This window comes from Thamnophis elegans, chromosome Z (assembly GCF_009769535.1).
Source record: "Thamnophis elegans isolate rThaEle1 chromosome Z, rThaEle1.pri, whole genome shotgun sequence".
Taxonomy (NCBI): Eukaryota; Metazoa; Chordata; class Lepidosauria; order Squamata; family Colubridae; genus Thamnophis; species Thamnophis elegans.
Window position 1 is genome coordinate 94,343,119 of NC_045558.1, and position 22,871 is coordinate 94,365,989.

The following is a 22,871-nucleotide window of genomic DNA, read 5'->3' on the forward strand; positions in this document are numbered from 1 at the left end:
GGAGGGAAAACAGGCGATTCCAAGGTGCTGTGTAGGCTGCAGGCAAGCTGAAAGATGTGAGGACAAGCCTCCTGCAGCCACTCGCCTGCTTCAGGCCACCGCCTGCTTCAGGCCACCGACTCCCAGCTTTCCCACGGCCCATATGGTATGTCCAGATCACGTGCCTCTCCCCACACCTCTGCCTCCATCTGCTGATTGGACAAGTCTCTGCCTCCATTTGCTGATTGGACAAGTAAGCAACTCACCTGCACTGCGTAAATTGCACAGCCCCAGAATCACCAACCAAGGTGCCGGTGGGCTGCAACTGCTACTGGACACCATCAGCCCCTGCACCCTTGCTGCCTCTGGTGCTGGTCACATCCACACATATCCCGGCTGATGATAACCTTAACTGCCTTAACTGGGGCTTATTTTGGGGGTAGGGTTTATATTAGGAGCATGTTAAAAATCAGGATAAGGCCTATTTTCTTGTTAGGTCTTATTTTGGGGGAAATTGGGAGGCCTAGCCTTTTTATCTTGATTTTTCCATTTGTAAAATGGGACTAAAATTGAGCAGGATATCATGAAAAATAAGTACCATCACAGGTACACTATAAAATATTTATTATGATAGACATGGTTACCCCATTGTAATCCCAAACTCATCACTTTATAGATGCAGCTTGTTTGCTCTCCCTTAGACATCCTGTCATAGTTGATTCCATTTTTACAGATGTAGAAAGTAGGTTTGATTATTTACTCAAGACCATTTACTGATTATATGAAAGGACCAAAATTCCTGCTGACTAATAGATTGACAAAAGAATAAATAAATATTTACCCCTTCTTTTTAAACCACGATTGGACCATGTATTATTTACCTCTGCTATCAGAATACTTTGTTACTCTTATCTTAAAGCATTGTTATAATGCTGTTATTTATTTACATAAAGTATTTGTTTGGTTACCCATCAAGAACACTGCTCTGGATGGCTCACAACAATAACAAAACCCAGGTTCAACAGGATGTTCTCCAGTGGGCGATGTGGGCTCCTAAGAGTCTCACATGAACCCTGTCTGACAAACCATCTCCAAATATTCTTTTGAATCAGAACCCCCACTGGAAGTGGGGGCGAAGAACGGCAGCGTCTCATCAGACCCTAAGAGAAGCAACAGATCTCTCACGGATTAGAGATTTGCCTATGAATTGGAGTTGGGGTGGCAGCCTTCATGGCTGACAAGATGCTGACCTTTTCGTCAAAATAAGTTTGAAACAGGTGGAGACCAGGAGAGAGAAAAGACCTGGTAAGAGAATTTAACTAACCTACAACTATAAATTAAATCTGGAAAAGGCAAAGAAAATTTGAGAACATAAATAATACTGATGGTCAGATCGGGACTTTTTTTTCTCTAAAAGAAAAAGAACAAAGGAAGGTGGAGAGTTGTAACACAAGCCCCCCCCCCCCATGCCCCCAGAACTTCTTTGTCTGCACTTTCGAACAGAAGAAAAGAAAGCAGAGCAGTTACAAACCCACACAATTAATGTTAAATTTGGTTTTGGAACTTAAACAGAAACCAATATTTTTACTTTGTTTGAATTCCTCCTTTGAATTCAAAGAACAAGGGGGGCAAGATAATGTAGGAGTAGAATCGGAGGGAAACAAAAGGCAGACAAAAGAGGTTGAGGCTGTTAGTGACATAAGGGAAATTGAAGAGGAAGGTTTTGCCCCAACAAAGAGAAATAAAAAACATCCTTTTGGTGGTAACCTGGGGAAAGTTGAGGAGAGTGGATGTGCCGAAGCAAAGAGAAGGGAGAGGGCAGGAGCAGAGAAGTGGGACAAAAGACTTACTAGGAAAAAATCAGATAACCAGAAACTTTTATGTGGAAGAATATAAAACTAAGATAAGGGTTTTATTTCTAAATATGACAATAAAATGAAGTTGCTAATTGATTGAATGTAATAATGGAAAGATAATTAAGCAAAGGTTGAAATATATGGAATATGGATAAATATGATATTGATATTGATGTGGGGAGGTTGTGAAAAACATGGCAATAAAATGGAGTTTTTAACTGGTTGAATATAACAATGGAAAGACAACTAAACAAAGCCCAAAATATATGGAATATGGATAAATATGAAACTGACATGGGGAGGTTGTAAAGCAGAGGTTTGCCATTCACTTTTATAAATGATAATTAAACTGAGTGGGAAATTGACTGGAAACGACAACAGAAGGACAACTAAGCATATGAAACATGGATATACATAGAATTTTATGGATAATGGATAATTTTATGGATCTTATGGATAATTTTCTTTTATTCACGATTTTTTTTCCTTTAAGTCTTGTCTTGCACCCCCTTCCCCTCACTATTGTAAGCCGCCCTGAGTCCCTCCAGGGAAAAGGGCGGCATATAAATTCTTAATAAAATCTAAATCTAAAAAAAATTTTTAAGATGATGAAATAAGGTTTGCTACTCATAGACAACTAAAGGTAATCTAATCCAAGACATGGAAAAATTGGAGAGGGAACATGAAATACACTTATAATGGAAAACTATTGAGACTTAAAGGCAGAATCACAAATTGGGTGGGGGGCAAGGATTTATAATTATATAAAGATAATGATGAGAATAGCAGGGAATTGTAACCAGGTCTACATCTCGACCAAAAGTAGGCTGGGGAGGGGGTTTAAGGTACAATGACTATATATGTATACTTTTTTGTTCTAATTTTCTTTTTTTTAAAGAATATATGTTTAAAATTAAATATGTATATTGAAAAGGAACTATAAATACCATCAACATAAAATGGAGCTTGCTCAGAAACTGAAATACACCAAGCAAATGAGATGATGAGTGGGACGAAAAGGAAAGAGGGGTAGGAGAGAGGGTACCCTCTCCTACCCTCTCTCCTACCCCTCTTTCCTTTTCGTCCCACTCATCATCTCATTTGCTTGGTGTATTTCAGTTTCTGAGCAAGCTCCATTTTATGTTGAAAAGGAAAGAGGGGTAGGAGAGAGGGTAGGAGGGGGGAAGAGGAGGAGAGAAATGAGGAGTGGAAAGGGGAGAGAGGAGTAGGAGAGAGGAAAGGGAAGAAGAGAAGGGAAGAGGACAGAGAGAAGAAAGTAGGTAGGGAGGAGGATGAGAGAGGGAGAAGAAAGTGAACGCATAAATATAGTGTATGGAGATCAGAAGAGCCAATAACTGTTTTTTTTTCCTTTTTCTTATGGGGAATTGATGGTAAGATGAATTGATGTAAACATTTAATAATACAATATTATATTGGCTATGTAATAGTATACATGTGATTATATGTTGTGAAAATGAAAAATAAAAAACTTTACAAAAAAACAATAACAAAACCCAGAACTATAAAAACTACAAAATAGCAAATCATAAAACCAAAACAAAACAAGAGCTTCTGCATCCCTTAGTATGCTCCATAACAAACTCCAGACATTCTCACTTTATCCAGCACCTGGGTAAGGCTAGGCTTCCAAAGGGCTAAAAGGCCTGCCAAATCATTGGGGAGAGGGTGTCCCATAAGATAGGGACAGCCATGAAAAAGACACACTTTTCTTTGGCCTTTTTATAAGTTTAGTGGTTTATGTAATTCTCACACTCACTCTTCTGCTTTTTAAATACCCAGATAATTTTAAATCACCTTTATTATTCGAAGCATTAATTAAAAATGTTTGCAACAGCGTAGTTACTGAAGGCAATTGTTGTTAAAAAAGGAGAAGCAGAAATAAATATTGAGTATGTTAAAATACACACTGCTTCGAAATTTGCCTAAAAGTAAATCAAACCTGGAAATAAAACTAAGATGTGGAAAAGGTTAATCGTTTATTCATCTTGCAATCCATGACCATTACATGAATAGCAAGATACCCTGGATATGTGACATTGGAAATGCAAACTATACAACTAACACACATGTTCTTCTCAAGTCATAAGAGTTGCTATAAAAGAACATGTGACCTGAAATGTAATATACAAGCTATACACAAATCTGGTATGCAAGCTATACAGTGACAGGTGTGGCCATAACATAATGTGATTTAGCAAATGCATGGAGAAGTTGAGGGGATGCAAAAGTAACCAGGGCTTTCTTTTAATTTTGGCCAGAATGTCTCTAATTTGGTGAGAATTTAAATAATTCTAGAACAAGAAGATAATATTTATCAAGGACATACTGTTTAGAACTCAGGACTCCAAATCTACTTCAAAATAATGCCCAGCATTCTAGCACAAGGAATAAATGACACAATGAAGAGAAAAAAAACTTGGTGCCTTACTCTGAAGTCAGCCTTACCTCAATCAGTGCATCAGAAAAAGATAATATTTCAGCAGACAAATGTCCATATCCCTGTCATAGATTTGGATGCACTATTGCCTTATTACTGTAATGCCATCAAAATATGTTAGGACATATCCCCAAATTTCAACCACATAGCCAATGAATAGAAATTCCGAGGGTTGTCCTCACCAAATGGAGTACACATATTTGGAGAAAGTTGCCCTCTAAGAATTAAAACTACCAGCAACTGTCATGCAACAATATAGAAGGTACAAACACAATAAATCACATTACCTTGATGAGTTTGAAGAAAGTTTCCAGGATGAAGATGAGGGAGATGAGGATTGAAAAGATCTCCTGAGTGTAGCGAGAGATGAAACGCACCAGGAAGCTGCCCTCAAAAGCCACCACCACTACCACTATCAGTATCAGCCAAAAGCCAATCCAGACTCTTCCCACAAGGTATTCATAGTTTTTATTCACACAAAACTATATGGATAGAAAATGAGGCATGAGGAAAGTAAAGAAAAATTCATAAGACTACATAGCTGAAATGCTATTTTTCCCCCATCATTTGCACTTTCACTTTAATAAAACAGATATCTGACCTCTATCAGCCTTTCCAGGTTGACATCTTATGTCTGTCTTGGCTAGTTGGGAATTGGGAAGTTGAACACATATATGCGGATGTGGAAAAATGACCTGTCTAATTTTTTCAAGCTTATAATCACAGTGATAAAGCTTCAGGTTTAATATCTGTGGGGAGATAGTTGTAATCTAAATTTGTCTTCAAATGTTTATTTTAATTGTTATAGCATTTCATAATGCTACAAATGTACTGTACTTAAATTCCACAGTGATTATTATAGGAGTTTAAATTAATGTGTTAAATTATCAGATTGGAAAAGGCACAATATTCTATTGCTAGGGAAATAAGACTGAGCAAGCATGATCTGGAAAGTTTCTAATAATGTAGGAATAATTTTGTTATATGAAACACTGCCTAATTAGACGCCAGCTAAAAACGTCTTTATTACTCGTTCCAGCACCTAGAAATGGGAGATACGTTATCCATAGACAAGGAGACTGTTTCATCTCGTATCTTATAGCCAAATATTACTCAATAATTTCCAAAATTGTCTATTGTATATAATGTAATATATATATACATTATATAATTATAATGTAAGCAAATGACCACCACTATGGATTGCTTAGCCACAGTTGCTTAAGCCATTATTTGCTGAGCATTCACAGCACACTAAACTATTATTTGCAAAATGAGAATTGATGGAATCAATTTAAGACTTGTGGACTTCAACTCCCAGAATTCCTCAGCCTCCTTTGCTGGCTGAGGAATTCTGGGAGTTGAAGTCCACAAGTCTTAAAGTTGCCAAGGTTGGAGACCCCTGAACTACATTACAGTTTAAGGAAATCAAATCCAGTTGCTCCCTTGTAGCAACAGTCAGGTTCCCTTCCAACAAGTCATAGTGATTTTTGGCAGGACACTTACTGCATAAAAAGCTTCTTCAAAGACCAAAAGGGGGCCGGAGAATCCCACAACAAGGAGAGGCTGAGCTCCCAGCAAACAAAAGAGTCCACTCTGAACTGCAGTAGAGAGTAGAAGCTCAGAAACTCCTATCAGACGTTCTGTCTTTTCAGCTGAAAGCAAACAGGAAACAATTAGCAAAAATAGGATTACCCCAGGCCTTCTTTCGTCCTGCTTTTCTATTGTGCACGAGTCAGAGATTCAGATGGCGTAGGATTTGTGACTGTCTTTTTCACAATGGAGTGCCTATTTTTTCAATCACAAAATCTTCCCAGTAAGACATGAAATCAAATTGAACAAATACCTCATAAAACTTTTTTCAAACTACTTTCCACTGTCATTGAAGAAATCTACCTTTAACCCAGTGTTTCTCAGCCTTAGCAATTTTAAGGAGATAGACTTCAACTCCCAGAATTCTCCAACCAGCTGTGTTGGTGCTGCACTCTCAGAATTCCCCAATCAGTTAGCTGTGCTGGTTGGGGAATTCTGGGGGTTGAAGTTCATAGATCTTAAAGTTACCATGGTTGAGAAATACTAGGCTAGCCCATACAGATCATTCAAATTTATTTGTTTTTCAGGTTATACACTTTAGGAAGCAGCTGAAAAGAATAAGAAAGGAAGAGAAGTCTGGGCTGGCAGTCCTTTTTAATGTGGGAGAGAGCAGAGCTTGATTTAATGCAATGGCTGCTTGGGGAAATTCGCAGCCTTTTCTGAAAGAGCAAAGAGTGTTTGAGTGGTAGAAATAATGAGGTGTGTGGAAGTGCCCAGTGATGGGGTTGAGGTCTTTAGATTTATTAAGGACTGGTTATGTCCAAATGGCAGGTAGGACCAGGTGCTCAAAGCTATAATCAAAGGTGGTATTCAGCTGATTCAGACCAGTTCTCCCGAACAGGTCGTGAAAATCACGGATGGGTCTGCCCACCCCGCTCCTGCCCCAGCTCTATGCTGTCCTATTTAGGCACATTTTCAAGCCAAAGCTCATGCGCAGAAGGCCGAGTGCTCACATTTGTGAACCAGTAGGGAAAGTAAGTGAATACTCCTCCTGCTATAATGGTATGTGGAGGATGATCTTGAGGGTAAGGAAAAGAGATGCTGCCTGGGAAATGATCAGACAAGTGGGAGAGAAACCTGCAGTTGTTTAACAGTCAGAGAAAGAAACGTAGGAAGGACCTGCCTTAATCAGTGTGAAAAGAAAGTAAGAGATCTGTACTTTCAGACTTTCAAGATTCTGTTAACACAGCCTTAAAATAAAGTAGTATTAGCAGGTCATGTTTTGTGTCTTGTTTGTCTGGGAGAACTGACAAACCCTTACCCCTTTTAAACATGCAGTTCACACATTATATATGTGCTTGATACATTCTCCCTTCTGTTTAATATCTACATGAAGCTGCTGGGTGAGATCGTCCATATGCTGATGACAGTCAGCTATATATCTTGGACCATGGTGAGTTAAGCAATGACATGATCTCTCTCTTGTAGTGCTTGTAGGTTGTTAAGGCCTGGATGGGGAGCAATGGGCTGAAAGTGAACCCTAATAAGATGGAATGGGTTTGAGTTTGGGATTCTTTGGCCTATGGATAATTGCCATATCTAGTCTTGAATGGGGTGGCACTGCCCCAGACATACCCAATGCATAATCTGGGGGTTCTTCTGGACTCTAGACTCTTGCTTGATAGTTAACAGGTGATAGTTGTGACTAGAAGGGCTTTTGTGCATCAACTGCACCTTTTCCTTGACAAATACCTGCTCACACCCATTCACACCTTAGTCTTGACACACCTCCCATCTTGACTATTGCAATGTACTCTACACGGGGCTGCCCCCGAAAAGTATTTGAAAGCTTCAATTGATTCAAAATGTGGCCCACGTGATTTGTGCAGGCCTAGATGTGCTCAGGAGCTGCATTGGCTGCTAATTTGCCTCTGGGTCCAATGTAAATTACCAGTTATCATCCTCAAAGCCCTACTTAGCCAGATTATTAGAAGGACCATTTTTTCCTGGTCACATCTACCAAACTCACCAGAGTGGGAAGGCAGAGAATGCTATAGATCCCCTCTCCTCTAAGAATTCCATCTAGTGGACCAAGAAGGGTTGTGATGGCTCCCTACCTATGAAGATAAGATTGGCCCCCACTTTTACACTCTTTTGCCCTGAAGATCTGGTTTTGCCTACAGGAAACCTCAAAGTGGATCTCATCTGGTGGCTTGCTTGATTGTTGCCACTCGTCCTGTGGGAGGTTACTGCTTTTTTATTGTTTTTGATGTTAGATTATAATTTGTGTAAACTGCCCACAGTTTACTGAGGGTGAATTGGATATAAATAAATAAGTTCAATGAACTTATAAATGAAAGCATTGCGGCAATACATAAATTTCCTCTTACCCTCTCCCAAAAAAATTAAATAAAATTATATGGTTGAAAACTACAGCATTACACCACTCTTGCATTGTTTTAAGTTTTGAATAGAATAGAATAGAATTGATTCTTTATGGGCCAAATGTGATTGGGCACACAAGGAATTTGTCTTGGTGTATATGCTCTCAGTATACATGGTGGTACAGAATAGACATTTCCATTCTCCATACTGTTTTTTTACTATTTGCTTTTATTTTGAGCATAATATAGTAGAAACCTGGTATGTATTTTAGTAAGATGAATGAGTTGGCCTTTGGCAAGACCTCCTTGGGACTTCCAAGTGTCAGGTAAAATAAATACATGTCTTCTGTTTGATAAGCATAGCATTCAATATTGGCTGGCTTTTGAGTATCTTGGTTTTAAAAAAATTGGACTGTTTTCACCTGGACCCCTTCCAGTCCAGCTTCAGACCTGGTTACAGCACAGAAACCGCTTTGGTCACATTGACCGATGATCTCTGGAGAGCCAGGGATGGAGGCCACGCCTCCATCTTGGTTCTCCTTGACCTCTTGGCGGCTTTCGATACCATCGACCATGGTATCGTTCTGCGACGACTGCGGGAGGTGGGGGTGGGAGGCACTGTTTTGCAGTGGTTCTCCTCCTACCTCTCGGACAGGTCGCAGTCGGTGTTGGTCGGGGGACAGAGATCGACCATGAGGCCCCTAACATATGGGGTGCCGCAGGGGTCGGTCCTGTCCCCCGTACTATTTAACATCTACATGAAACCGCTGGGCGAGATCATTCGGAGGCACGGGATAAGATACCACCAATATGCGGACGATACGCAGCTGTATCTGTCCGCCCCGTGCCAACTCAATGAAGCGGTGGACGTGATGAACCAGGGTCTCGAGGCCGTCAGGGACTGGATGAGGGCTAACAAGCTTGTACTCAACCCAGAAAAGACCGAGTGGCTGTTGTGTTTCCCTCCCAAAAATTTGGTTAGTGTTCCATCGCTCAGGCTGGGGGGCCAAATTTTACACCCCTCAGACAGGGTTCGCAACTTGGGAGTCCTCCTGGATCCACAGCTGACCTTTGATTACCACCTGTCGGCTGTGACCAGGGGGGCATTTGCCCAGGTTCGCCTGGTGCGCCAGTTGCGACCCTACCTGAATCGGGAGGCTCTCACAACAGTCACTCGCGCCCTCGTGACCTCTAGGCTGGAATACTGCAACGTGCTCTACATGGGGCTGCCCTTGAAGAGCATCCGGTGGCTTCAGCTAGTCCAGAATGCAGCCGCGCGAGTGATTGTGGGTGCACCTCGGTTCACCCACATAACACCTATCCTCCGCGAGCTGCACTGGCTACCTGTTGATCTCCGTGTGCGCTTCAAGGTGCTTCTTACTACCTACAAAGCCCTTCATGGTAGTGGATCTGCGTACTTGGGAGACCGCCTCCTGCCAATCACCTCCTCTCGACCCATAAGATCTCACAGATTAGGCCTCCTCCGAGTGCCATCTGCCAGCCAGTGCCGGCTGGCAACTACGCGGAGGAGAGCCTTTTCAGTAGCAGCTCCGACCCTCTGGAACGATCTCCCCGTGGAGATTCGTACCCTCACCACCCTTCAGACCTTCCACACAGCCCTCAAGATCTGGCTATCCCGCCAGGCCTGGGGGTAAAGAGCATAATCCGCCCCCACCCAAATGTTGAATGAATGTTGCTTGATTTTAATTATACATTGTGTTTTTATGTTATTGTATGTTTTCCCCTCCCATACAAGTTGTTAGCCGCCCTGAGTCCCCTCAGGGAAAAGGGCGGCCTATAAATAAACTCAACTACTCAACTACCCAACTACTCAACTACTCACAATACTAGTCGTTACAACTGTTGTGTATTGTGACCTTGTAAACTGTCTGCTCCTTTCATCCCTTGCCTTTGATAGATTCAATAACCTAGATCTATGTTGTTAAATATATTTTGCAATTCCAACAATCATTTTCAATTCAACCCCTTCAAATCTAGCACTACTGTATCACATGATTCATCATACATTTCTATGGTGGAATTTAAAAAAGCACATTGTCATTGATTCTAAAGTATTGCTAGCATATGTTCTTAAAAAAAGATTTATTGGAAAATTATTGTGACTGAAAAATTAGTTTTTCTGAAGCTGAAGGGGAAAGTAATTTCATATAGATATAACCTTAAATACATTTTTGTTGTAGACACCACGAAAGTTCAATAGTTAGTGTGTTGTTCCCCATCTCCATATCTCTTCCTTTCCAAATGTCTATATCCTTCTTTGTCTCTTCTGATATCTAGTAACTCTATCCTTATTATTTTTAATTTTGATTTCTATTACCAAACTTGGAAAAAAATAAATGAATAAGCATATAATATTTTACTAGAAAGCTTATGCTAGCAATACTGACTAGGAATTATAGTCCTAACCCATCTGAAGCACTCAGGTTTGAAAAATGTTGCTTCTTATTAGTTGTCTGTCTGTCGCGGCAGAAAGTTAATTCCAGAGCATTAAAAAATACCACCCTCCTGATATGTGATTACATTTCAAGATGCTGCTAATTTCTCTTACCAAGCAGGCCTCCAAAAGTAATGGCAGGAGAAAGGGCTGCAAAGTAGATGAAGATGACTGCAGCCAGGCATTGTGGATTCAGAGCATCTTTGATGTCACTGAGATACTTGGGGTACCGACGTTTTATGTCTTTCACCATCCCCCCAAAAATCTTTCCAGTTCGGCGCAAGGAATCATCCGAATCTTCTGCTGTGATGTCATGGTCTTTCAGTTTGTGCCCTACATGAGAAGGAAAGGGGAGGTTTTCAGAGGGAGTGCCCTTTTGGAATGGGAGTCCACTTTTTATGACTATTTGCAGATCTCTGGAGTTATTTCATTCATGATCATGAAGGATGCCCTGTGTAATACTGATCTTTAACATCAGAGAAACTCCCAGCTGGGTTATCTGTATAGGCCATGAGACAATGGTGTCTAATTGTGAGGTGGGTGAGGTTTCCAACAATATTTAAATGGCAGGCAGAGTCAGGTGACTGGAGCCTCATCCTTTTTAAAAAATGTGCATTGAACACATTACATACATATAAAAAGAGGCAAAGCTGCAGTTGTGGCCACCATTTGAATGTAACTGAACTTTCCTCAGCCTTATGGTTGGCTGTATTTGGGAGAGAAATTCAGTGGCTGCCTAAGCAGGACAGGTATGATAGTGAGGCTGGTCTGCCTTTTGAAGCAATAATCATTGCCATCTAAAGGTCATCCCTCTTCTATCCCACATCATTAAGTCAAAAAAGCATTTTACCAAAAGGGCTGCTAAGATTAAACAAGCCTAAAAGGTAAAGGTTCCCCTTGCACATATGTGCTAGTCGTTCCCGACTCTAGGGGGCAGTGCTCATCTCCGTTTCAAAGCCAAAGAGCCAGCGCTGTCCAAAGATGACTGTGGTCATGTGGCTGGCATAACTAAATGCTGAAGGTGCACGGAACGCTGTTGCTTTCCCACCAAGGTGGTTCCTATTTTTGTACTTGCATTTGTACGTGCTTTGTAGATTGGCAGAAGCTGGGACAAGTAACGAGACCTCACTCCATTACGCGGCGCTACAGATTCAAACTGCTCAACTGCCGACCTTTCTGATCGACAAGCTCAGCATCTTAGCCACAGCCATTGCATCCTCATTTAAACAAGCCTACTAACATTTATAATGTACGTATATTTCTCTGCTTTGCATAATTATTTTGTGCAGTTATTTACAAGAAGAAAAAATTGCCATTTTCTGAGTGCTGGCAATGTAGTCTTTCTCTCTGTTCCGCTATATATCTAATTTTTTTCACTGCATTCCACACACAGGATTGAACCTGTGGTTGAGGTTTGGAACCACTGCTTTTGTGTAGCAAGGCCAACCCTCTGAAATTTACCCCCCACTAGTACTTAGGTTCACACTGCCGGCTTGAAGCATCTGAAATGGGAGCTCCTGCTATGGGGATTGTTTAGGACAATGCCTGGATTTTTAAAAATGTTTGTATATATTTTGTGTGTTTTTAAAATGCTGCTCTTGTTCTCAAACTAACCACAAATGTTTTAGTAGCTGTGTGCTCAAATAAAGAGAGCTGGTTTGGAGTAGTGAGTAAAAGGACCAGACTTAGAAACCTGGAGTGTGAATTCTAGTCTTGCCTTAGGCACAAAACTGTACGAGTTTGGGCCAGTCATTCTCTCTTGAGCAAGAAAAAAGGGCTATCACCTCTGAAAAATGTTGGCAAAAGAATTGCATTAACTTGTCCAGGCAGTTTCCAAAAGCCAAGACTCATTTAATGACAGAAAAAAGAAAGAGGGAAGAAAAACCTTGCAAAACTGCAGAGAGCCTTTTGGGATTGTGGTGGAACATAAATAAAATAAATAAATAAATAATACATTGGAAAAAAGGCAAAGCGTTTTTGGAAAGTTTGTTACATGGGGCCCTGGCCTTAATCAGGAAGCTTAGTTCAAGATTCAGTGCCAATGTCTGTGGTTTTGTGATACAATTATACATGTTTCTTATACTACTAAGTAAAATCATGCTATCCTCACATATTTGTCATAAATATGAGACAGGACATCTTCCAGACTAATTTCTCAGCAAGTTCCCATCTTATAAGCAAACTGAAAGATGGACTCCTTCAGTCGTTCTTGCAAAAGCTAATAGTATAAGCTCACTAATGTCTACTTAGAAGAAATCATATTGAGTTCACTATGCCTGACTCAAGCAGAGAACTGCGAGCTAAATCAGTGTTTCTCAACCTCAGCAACTCTCAGCTGTGTGGACCCTACAAATAGGCTAGAGAATTCTGTGACTTGAAAAACCACACATCTTAAAGTTGCTGAGACTGAGTAGCACTAGGCTAAATTATCCTGCTACACTAAACCACAGCTACATCTAACCATACCTAGGTCTTTTAGTGGCTCTTCCAGTTTCTTCTCCACTGGGAGGTACCTCTTCCTTAGGAAATCCTTCTGCACTGGCAGCAACATTTTGAGAAGTCTTTCATTTTGGATCTCAGAGGGTGGGAGGACAATGCAACAATCTAGGAACTCATCCAGACTCTTTATCAAGTCCTGTCTTCCTTCTGCCATATAGGAGTCATTGCGAAATACCTACTCCGAGAAAGAAAATAAAACAGTGCTCAGGGAGGCACTGGGCAAGTATGAGGTGGGCTCATTTCACAGCCTGTTTCTCCACCCTGTCTGAAGCAGTACTCTACTGGGGAGGTAGATAAGGAGATAGGTCCAACTTTCTATAAACAATTCATTTTAAATTACTTGTTAACACTACATATTTCAGTGAAGAGTTGAATCAGGTTTATTTGAAATACGCCTCTCTAGCAGATTAAAATTAATCAGTGAATGTAAGCAATTCTAGACGTTAAAACCAATGAAACTTAAAAATAAATGTCCACAAGTTTTTACTAAGACAAACATCTAAAGTAAAATGATTTTGGTATTAAAACCAGATGCCCTAAAATGTCTGTATTGAAAGCTGCCCATTTTGCTTATATTGTCAAATATTTGGAAATGCTTTGCCAAGAGCTTTCAATGATAGGGAACTTTTGTCAGCCTAATATTTCAGGAAAGCTTGTCAAACTGATAGCCTACGGGCCGGATCCATGCCCACCCTGGCTCCGCAAAGGCAAAAAATGTCATGATATGTCACATGACGCAATGGAGTTTGAGACCCGTATGTCTAGATCTTGCATGGCATGTTAATGAGAACCAAGAACTAAAGACACACTTCCCAGAAACTTTTATCCATGGAAGTTGCCATCTCAGGAAACAATTAGCCATTGAAATTTCTTTTCCAGGACCAGTAATTGTGGGAGGTTCTGATATTCTGAATTGATCACAGCAAGCAGAGAGAAAAGAATAAATATTGCTATGCAATTATGATGCCCCTATTCATGCTAATAGATGGGAAGCTTATTAAAAGCCTTATTGCTCCACCTGCTGGTTGGAGAAACCTCACCAGACCTCTCATTTTCTATGCCTAATACTGTATGAAATTCTACTCAATATAACCATCCTGCAAATGATACAGCCTCGTTCTGGGCATTCATGCTGATGGAACAGGAGGAAAGTCTTTAGGGTCTTAATTCTTTACTTCACACCTGGCATACCAGTTTTCTAAACGTTGATTCTGGTGCTACTTGATTTCTTTTTCGTCCTTGTCAGGAAGCTGTTTCTTCAACATCAGAATTACAGTGGGCACGTACTGAACTGCTCTATCTCAGAAGCTGCCAGGGGAAACTTTCAGCCTTACTCTCAGCTTATTCACAGGGGTTTCTCACTATTGACTACTCACCTGCTAATCTTTTCTGAAAGCAGGATCTACCATTATTTCCTCAGGCCCCTTGAATGAATAAAGGAAAACCAACTTACCCTCTCAGACATCATAGTTGAGATGGCTCTTCCGATTTCATGGTAGTTAATGTGGGGGGAATCAGGACCCAGAACCACAAAAAGGAACCTGACAGGGACAGGAACTTCCAGGACAGAGTCCAGCTCCACAGCCTCCTTCAAGCGTACAAAGGCCACAGTGGGTCGGTCCAGGAAGGTGGCACAGCCTGAAGGGAGGATGGATGGGCATGGGATATAGTTTAAGGGCTTTGGCACAAAGAGAAACAGGAAGAGAGAAAATGCGAGCAAAAAAGAAAGGAATCCAAGCAGAGGCAAAAGGGTGGAAGAGGAGGGAACAAGGGGAGAGAAGGGGAGACAGCAAAGTGAGCAAAGTTTGCAATCAGGGTTTGATAAACTAGATAGAGAAGCAAAGCATAGTTCCTGCCAAGGACAAATATGGCTCCTTCTTGGCCCAAATGCACAAGAAAGCAAGAATCAGCAAGCAGATTCCCATTCCCCAAACTTTTTAAGATTAGCATACATGTGTAGAAACAAGTAGTGTTACAATTAGGTGGTGTGGCAGCAATGTTAAACTATGGCAATTTAACAGTTTCAAAATTTCCCACATTAATACTTCAGTTATATACATATATACATAATTCATTCTGCTTTAAAAGAGAAAAGAAAGGAAGCAAGAAGAAAGATATAGCTGTGAGGAGAAAAAAAATTCTTTGCTAATCATTGTGGTTGAAGAAACTAGTATTTCTTAACCTTGGTGGCATTAAGATCTATGGACTTCAACTCTCGGAATCCCCCATGCTGGCTAGGGAGTTAAGAAGTTAAGGTTGAAAAACACTGATGTATGAATGTAGGTTCTGAAATCAAATGTATTATTCTTTCTCTTTCTATCTAGAGATCTTGGAAGCAAGTCAACACACTTTTCATATCTTCAAATTATGGTAGACTCTTCCCTCCAAGGCCAAAACCTGGAGTAAGGACAACTTTGTTTCTCATTTCCCAATTTACTCTAGGTGGATTGATCACTTTCTATAGATTCTGGTTCCTATGTAGGACTGAGTGAATTGGTTTATAGTAGTACCTCATTCTTCATTATCTAATGAGTTGTACATCTACAGATGTATGTACATCTCTATTTAAAGTGAACCTAGCCTGTCTTGCCCTGATTTCCCAACTTGGTGTCCATTTTTGTGTTAGATTTCAATTTCTGATGAGAATGATGGGAATGTGATTGATAGTTAAAAAAATAACTATAAGTTCTGTTTGGGGAAGGCTGATTTTGATTGTTTTTGAACAATGTTCAAAAATACAAAAAAGTTGGGAGCCCAACTTTATAGATTAAATTGCAGTGGTGGTTGAATTAAGGTACTCTATCTGAGCTGCTCAAGGAGTTGTTGAAAGTTGGCCAGAGAAAGAAAGGGAGACCTGTGATATAACTCTGCTTTAGAATTGCTTGAAATGTAAGAAACTGATAATTGCATCACTGCTAATGTCATCATATCAGGTTGTGTTTCATACTGCATTAAAATAATTAAAATAAGATTAGGGTTTAAAATACCAGTAATTAAAATAAGCCTACTTCAGTGGCTCTATAAAGTTTCATATATAGAATTATAAACAGACCAGCCAAATGGTGGACCTAAGCCCAACATATCTTTTAAGAGGTATTTAAAGTATATTTTATCATAAAAAAGTAAAAGCAGGTCAAATAAAATAAAAGTACATGCATGCATTTCAATATATGCAATAGATTATAATAGATATGCAAAGCATATCCAGTTTTGTTTCCCGTATTTTTCATTACCATTTTGGATTAATAAATATTTTTCAATGGAATTGACATAAGCTATACCATTAGTCAAATTTATTAGAATGATCTTTATTAATTTTTAGGGCTCTGCAATGACCCAGATTTAAAGAGAAAAAAGTAATCCAGAGCAGTTCCTTAAAGAAGTGGCATCTTTTCCTGTATTGCCTATAAGACTACTGTTTTATGACCCCCCCCCCAAAAAAAAAACAATCTTTAAAGAGGCGCCTACAAAGACTGCAGAAGTTCCCTGCATGGTGCTTATCATCAATTCTCTTTGAATCTGGATCACCATTGAATTTATTTAACACACCTTTGCTGGCCAAATTTACCTTGTCAGATTTTCTGCTCATGCTATCATCCATATTATCTCATACTAATGTATAACTTTCAATCCTTTGAAATTTTTCCAGGAATTTGTAATAGCTTTTCTTGTTGCCAATAAAGCAGACCCTTTTAATATCATATAACTAGCTGTTAACCTGGTGTTGCCCAGGTATTTGTTTATCCCAATCCTATATTAGACATTCAAAAATGTCTGGACCAAATGTATTTTCTAATGTTGGATTTTCCCCCTTACCAGAGGGATCCCCCTTGTGGAGTACTGTGAAGCTGTTACCGTGGCAACTCCACTATGCTATACAATAGAAGCCATTTTAAAGCAGTATAGTAGAAGCCATTTTAAGGCACAACTCACTGTATCTTAATAGAATGCACACCCAAAGGGTGTGGGGGGGTTGTCTTACCCCCACAGTATTTGTTTCCAGAGAGTAAGTCATCTGTGTACCAAGTTTGGTTAAAATTGCTCAAGGCGTTCCAGAGTTATGCTGGAACATACGCACATACACACACACACACACACGTGTGTGTGTGTGTGTATACGTGTATACATGTATATATGTATATGTGTATTGTAGCACCTCTGGTGAATTGTAGCACCTGTGCATCAGTTTCAAAGTCCAGCATATATTCTGAGGTTATTGCAGCAATTCTTCAAGATCTTATCTGAAATCTTACCTGGAAAAGCCAAGAAATGAAACAATGACATTCAACACAACTGTTCTCACACTACTCTAGAGGTCCACTACACATTTTCTACAACAGGATCCTTTTACACTTGAACACAGAAGATACTTACCAACCAATCCCAGAGTGGCTTCTGCATCAGGAGGAATCTTATCTAACAGCTGTTTCTTAAAATCACTATGACTTGACTCTCCCTGCAAGAAGAAAACATCTTGGAGATTACACTCTGAATTTGAGAAAATTAGACATTTTCTCACAAGCGACTCTTAAGATATTATAGCTTTAGCTGCTCCTGAAAGAAAACCTATGTATTCAGTCTTCTGGTTGATGACTTATACCAAAAGAAAAACTACAACATACAGTAGCTAATTCTCCATGACTTCTTGACAGCTTTTGATACTCTTAATAATGATACCCTTCTAAACTACCTCTGTGAGTTGGGGGATCAAGAGCACAATAATTCAGGAGCTCCATTTTTACTGAAGGGCTGTACTCAAAAATGCCTTCTTGTCACTATAGCCCCCATGGTAATTAAGTAGTGGGGGTGGGCTCTTTAAGGTTCCATTTTGCCCTCATGTATTCTAGTAATGGATGGGTATTACTATACAATGTGCTGTATGTAGGACTTCCTGCATTTGCAATTCTATAAAATATAATAGATGAGCTGTTGAAGGGAGCCATTGACTTTGAATTACAGGTTTCATGTTATAGTGCTGCATTGGTTGCTGGTATGTTAGCAAGTTAAATTATAGAGCTCTATTGAGCATTGTAAAACTCAGTACAATTAGGACCCAATATCAGATGTATTGCCTTGACCGCCATGTAGTTGCCTGGCTTATGAAATTAATTAAGATCAAATAATTAAGATTAAGATTATGTAGACATTCCCTATGTGATAATCTAAGAGAAAGAGATGCTTAATACAGGCTATGATGATGACTTTTCTTCTCTGTCTTACTTCAAAAAATAATTTATAGAATACATACTTCATCTGAAGTGAGGGATGCAAAAGATGACAATCTTTGTTCAATTTGTTCAAATTTTTGCCAGTCTGGCCAATCCATTGATTTAATACTTCTACCAGTCATAACACTTTGCTTTATGATGTTGTGTTGCTTATTTGGTTATCTTTTAAGTCTGAGGACAACTGAAGTCTGAATACAATTCCATACTTAGATGGGAAAAATTGTAGTTTGAATCCCAGTACTTGTGGCACTGTAGTCATAAAATATTCTCCATTTATGTACTGCAAAGTTAATTTACCTGCTCTGAGCCATTAGAAAAGGTCTTCATCTCAATTTGTTGATGTTCTTGAAGCAGTGGTTGAGTTGAATCTTTGGTATCTGTCCGTTGTACCAGTGCAGGCAAGAGAGTGTTTAATGAAGCTGATTCACTAGGGTGACTGGGCAAAGAATAAATATATATGTATGAGGCTCAAGGAAGAGAATGCAATAGTAAAAAGTTAATGCCTAGGTCTTCAGGGAAGAATTTATGTAACAACTGATACATGTAAAATTGTCAGATTAATTTATACACATTGTCTAACAACCAAAATATATACTGCCCTGAATTGCTTTACTGTTGAGGGGGGCCTAGCAAAGATTTTCCCCCAAAATGGGGACTCCCCCAAAATGCCATGCTAAGCAGCATAGGAGTTTTCTTCCCTGCTGACAAACAGCTGATTTTGCTGCCAAAGCTGGTTCTTTGATGGCATGCTCCTTAGATTCAAATGGTAGTTACTAGGGATTATCCAAGACCAAGGACCTACCTCAGAATCTTTGAGGTTGCAATTTTCGATATTGGGTCTCCATCTCTTCCTTTTAACTGTCTGCTTTTTAAAGAATGCCTTGGTTTCAACTGCATGTTTTGATGTAGGATTTTTTTTCCTTTCAACATTTACTTTTAAATGTTAATTGACTGGTTGAATGCTGATTTGTTTTAACTCTTGTTGGATTTTAAAGAAGAATTTTTGTGCTTTTTTACTGCTTTATTAGTTACTATAAATCACTTTTGTTTTCTCCCTATGGAACTCAATTTGGATTCCTGGATAATGAAAGGGACCTCATTGGATTTACATTTGTACGAGGGTTTCACCACAGGAGTTTCACATTTTATTAATTTTTAAAAACTCATCTTAATTTTATAAAAATTTGTGTCCCCCCCTTTTTAATTGTGAGAAAGGTTTTCTCAATATTCTCTGAATTCCTTTGTTATGGTGCTTCTTCTGTCTTTGAGAATTGTTTATGATTGGCTGTAAAAGCTCAGCTACAGCAGTCTTATGCCCAATCTATAGGAGGGCTTATGACTTTGGGGAATGAGAAGCAATCATTGAGAAACATCAATTTTCTGTTTCACTTTGCTGTTTTGCAATGGAGGAACCATTATAGCTGTAATATAGCTATCAATATTCAACTAGTGGTGGTGGGGGGACAATATATGTAAATGTGTTGTTATATTTTGCTTTTTTTCTTCTTTTTGAAGTTTGTATTTTAACTTTCTGAATAAAATGAAAAGTTATGTAAGATGAGAGGGTGGCATATAAATTTAATAAATAAATAAATCAAAGGAGAGAATTTGGCTTTATTGCACAAAAATACCCTTCTGGCAGAAGGCAACAACTCATTTTTAAAATCCTATTTCTCTGGCAGAAAGGATTTCCCAACTTTTCAACCTTATCTACTATCTGCATTTTCTGATGACTAAAATATCCAGCTATTTCATTTTTTTCCCTTAAATAAGGTTCCCAGCAGGGGTGGGCTGCTATGGGTTCAGGAGAAGCCATAGCTAACATTATGGCCAGTTAGGAGAACCTCTTGCCCACCCCATCCCTCCAACCACTCCCCGCCTCTCCCACGAGTCTTACATCGCCCATTTTGGATGTGAGGTAAGTGCAGGGCACACACAGAGGGTTGGAGAGGGGGAAGTTCTGGAAGGCTAGAAATGGGCCTGTTTCTGGCCTCCGGAGGGCCTCCAGAACCTGGGGGAAATGGTTTTCGCCCTCCCAAAGACTCAAGGAAAGCCTGTTATGTCTCTTCAGCAGATTTAATTTCCAGCCACTGATCATCATTATGATACTCTTCTTTGCACTGTTCTAACGAAATAGAAACTCTGAACTCATAGACTAAAAGGCTAGCAGACATAAGACAATTCCTTACATGTCCCATTTTTCCTAAATGTCACATCAATAGGTTAAGTATGAGAGGCAGATGTTTCTGCTGTCTTTGCTGCTTCTGATTTTGCAGGACTTGTCCAGATCTTGGAATGAAATCCAAATACTATGCATTGGCAAATACTGCAGGAGAGCTGGTCTAATCAAATGCTTTTTCATTCTTAGTACCCTTTCCCACTTATATATGACACATCAGTAGCTTAATTTATAGAGTATGCCTGATCCAGAAAGAACTAGACATGGATTGGGGCCCATTTTTCTTGGCTGTCTCATTCATTCTTTGGGTGGGAAAATGTCATATTTCATATTCATCCTTGTCAATACCTGTGCTGAAGTAGAAGAGTTCTTAAAAGCACTTCTTGGTCATCAGGCTTGAGTTTTCCTTCATAGATCATTTGGGAAAGCACCTGATTAGCAATCCCAGCTAGACTTCTTTCTTGCAAATCCAGAAGGACAGTTCCTAGAAATGCAGATATAGGGAGATCATGTCAAAGAAACATTTTGATAATTTGAAAGAGACTTACCATTTGCTTACCATTCCAAAATAGACATTTATTATCTTTATGCATATCAAAAGGAAAATTGGGAACCTTTTAATTGATTTTTCAATTCCTTCCCCAAAATAAATGCCATGGTTACTACTGTTATTTAAGAGACTCCTGAATCATTGAGGCTAGAGGATTTGAAAGATGGAAAGCGATAGATAGATAAAATGAATATAAATAGTTATACATGTAGATGTTTATGCAGATGTAAAAGATATATGTAGATACAGATATAAATATATTGTATTGATTTACTCTCCTCTACATTTCCTATTATTAATGACAGGTTGTTTTTTTTTCCTTTTGGAAACCTTGGGTCCCCTAAGTTACTCTAAGAATATTTGTTGGGGGCAAGAAAACAAGTAAGAACAAGTCCATCAATACATGAAAGGTAGGTTTTTTGGCTGCTCTTTGAGTTTAGTGATTTTCTTACAGTCATTTCATTACCAAACTAAGTAATATAACCAGTGCTACCTGATGCACTAATGATGTTACCTGGTTTGGTAATGAAACATCTGCAAAAAACCCACCAATCTTATGGAGCTAACAGTTCAGAGCTACAAATATTTTCTTTTATTGGTAAAAATAAGAATATCAATCTTGTATCTGATATAGCACTGGGATTTGGACAATGGAAAGGGTGAGTGCAAGCACTCTTATTTTTCTTTTGTAGCATATTGTTTGGAAACCATCGAAGGGCAAGTTCTTAAGGAAAAATGTACAATCCTTCCTCACCTTTGCTAAAAGCCTTGCGCACCTCCAAAAGACTTTGGAAAGTCAGGTATGAAAGGTGAGGTCTCCCCCAATGCCCCATCTCCTCAAAGTCCTCTTCCAGTTTGATCCAGTGAGAAGCCTCCATCCAGCGAAACTCATTGTTCTTGTCCATGACCAGCTCATGAAGTTCCACATATGACTGAAGGGAATAGCAAAAACATGTCATAATGATTGCCACTTTACTTCAATGGCTTTACTTTACTGCTCTGTAACAGTGATGCAACTTGCAGAAATTCAACAGGCAATATTTCTACAAGTAGGGATATACTGGGGAATGATATGCAACAATTTTATCCACTGCATGTCTCCCCCATTGATGAGGACATTAAGGACATAAGGAACAGCGGTGAAAAGAAAAACCCCTTTTTAGGAAAGAAAAATAGAGAAAGCAACCTTTTTCTGCATCGTTGTTGCTCTCCAGATGTGTGGGATCTTTCTCACTGATAACTGTGAGTTCTAGGAATTGTTGTGTCCACATCTGAGGACAAGAGAGGTGGAAGGCTGCTGTATAAATTCATTGCCACCTCGGCCTGCCAAGAACTTGCATGAAAGTTATTCCTACCTCACTAAAGCCTGTGCTGTGTATCCCTTGTTCCTGTTTAGATCAGGAGTTTGCAATTTTTGGCAGGCTGAGCTCTTTGGATTAGGTGCCAAGGTGTATGTTCCAAAGTGTACTCCATGGGCACAAAGCAAAACATTTCTTTCCCCCTAAAATAAACCTTCACTCAAACTTTAGCCAAGTTTTTTTTAGTGGCCATATGCAGGAGATTGCATTATTTTCCCCAGGGATATTTTTGATATCCCAAAGTAACCTATAGCCTTAGAATTTCCTGGTGTATCCCTGGAAGTCACTAGGATTGACTGTGTTTGAGTATTTCCAGTCTTGGTCAAGATTGGTTTGTGTTATTTAAAGAAAACATCAACATTAGAAATAGTTTTTCTCTTGGGCTTTTAATA

The 22,871-nt window shown here is 39.4% G+C and overlaps 1 protein-coding gene across 5 annotated transcripts in view; it reads right to left on the reverse strand.

The window, feature by feature from the left end:
• SLC4A1 (solute carrier family 4 member 1 (Diego blood group)) overlaps nucleotides 1–22,871 on the reverse strand; it is a 62,875-nt gene that overhangs the window by 23,429 nt on the left and 16,575 nt on the right. For all 5 annotated transcript variants that reach the window (XM_032235019.1, XM_032235018.1, XM_032235022.1 and 2 more), the window contains 9 exons: nucleotides 21,876–22,053; nucleotides 20,920–21,055; nucleotides 18,690–18,828; nucleotides 17,539–17,620; nucleotides 14,618–14,802; nucleotides 13,132–13,339; nucleotides 10,780–10,998; nucleotides 5,800–5,948; nucleotides 4,581–4,775 (listed from right to left, as the gene is read on the reverse strand). In XM_032235019.1, the coding sequence (XP_032090910.1) occupies nucleotides 4,581–4,775; nucleotides 5,800–5,948; nucleotides 10,780–10,998; nucleotides 13,132–13,339; nucleotides 14,618–14,802; nucleotides 17,539–17,620; nucleotides 18,690–18,828; nucleotides 20,920–21,055; nucleotides 21,876–22,053 (1,491 nt within the window). The remainder of the gene's footprint in view (nucleotides 1–4,580; nucleotides 4,776–5,799; nucleotides 5,949–10,779; nucleotides 10,999–13,131; nucleotides 13,340–14,617; nucleotides 14,803–17,538; nucleotides 17,621–18,689; nucleotides 18,829–20,919; nucleotides 21,056–21,875; nucleotides 22,054–22,871) is intronic.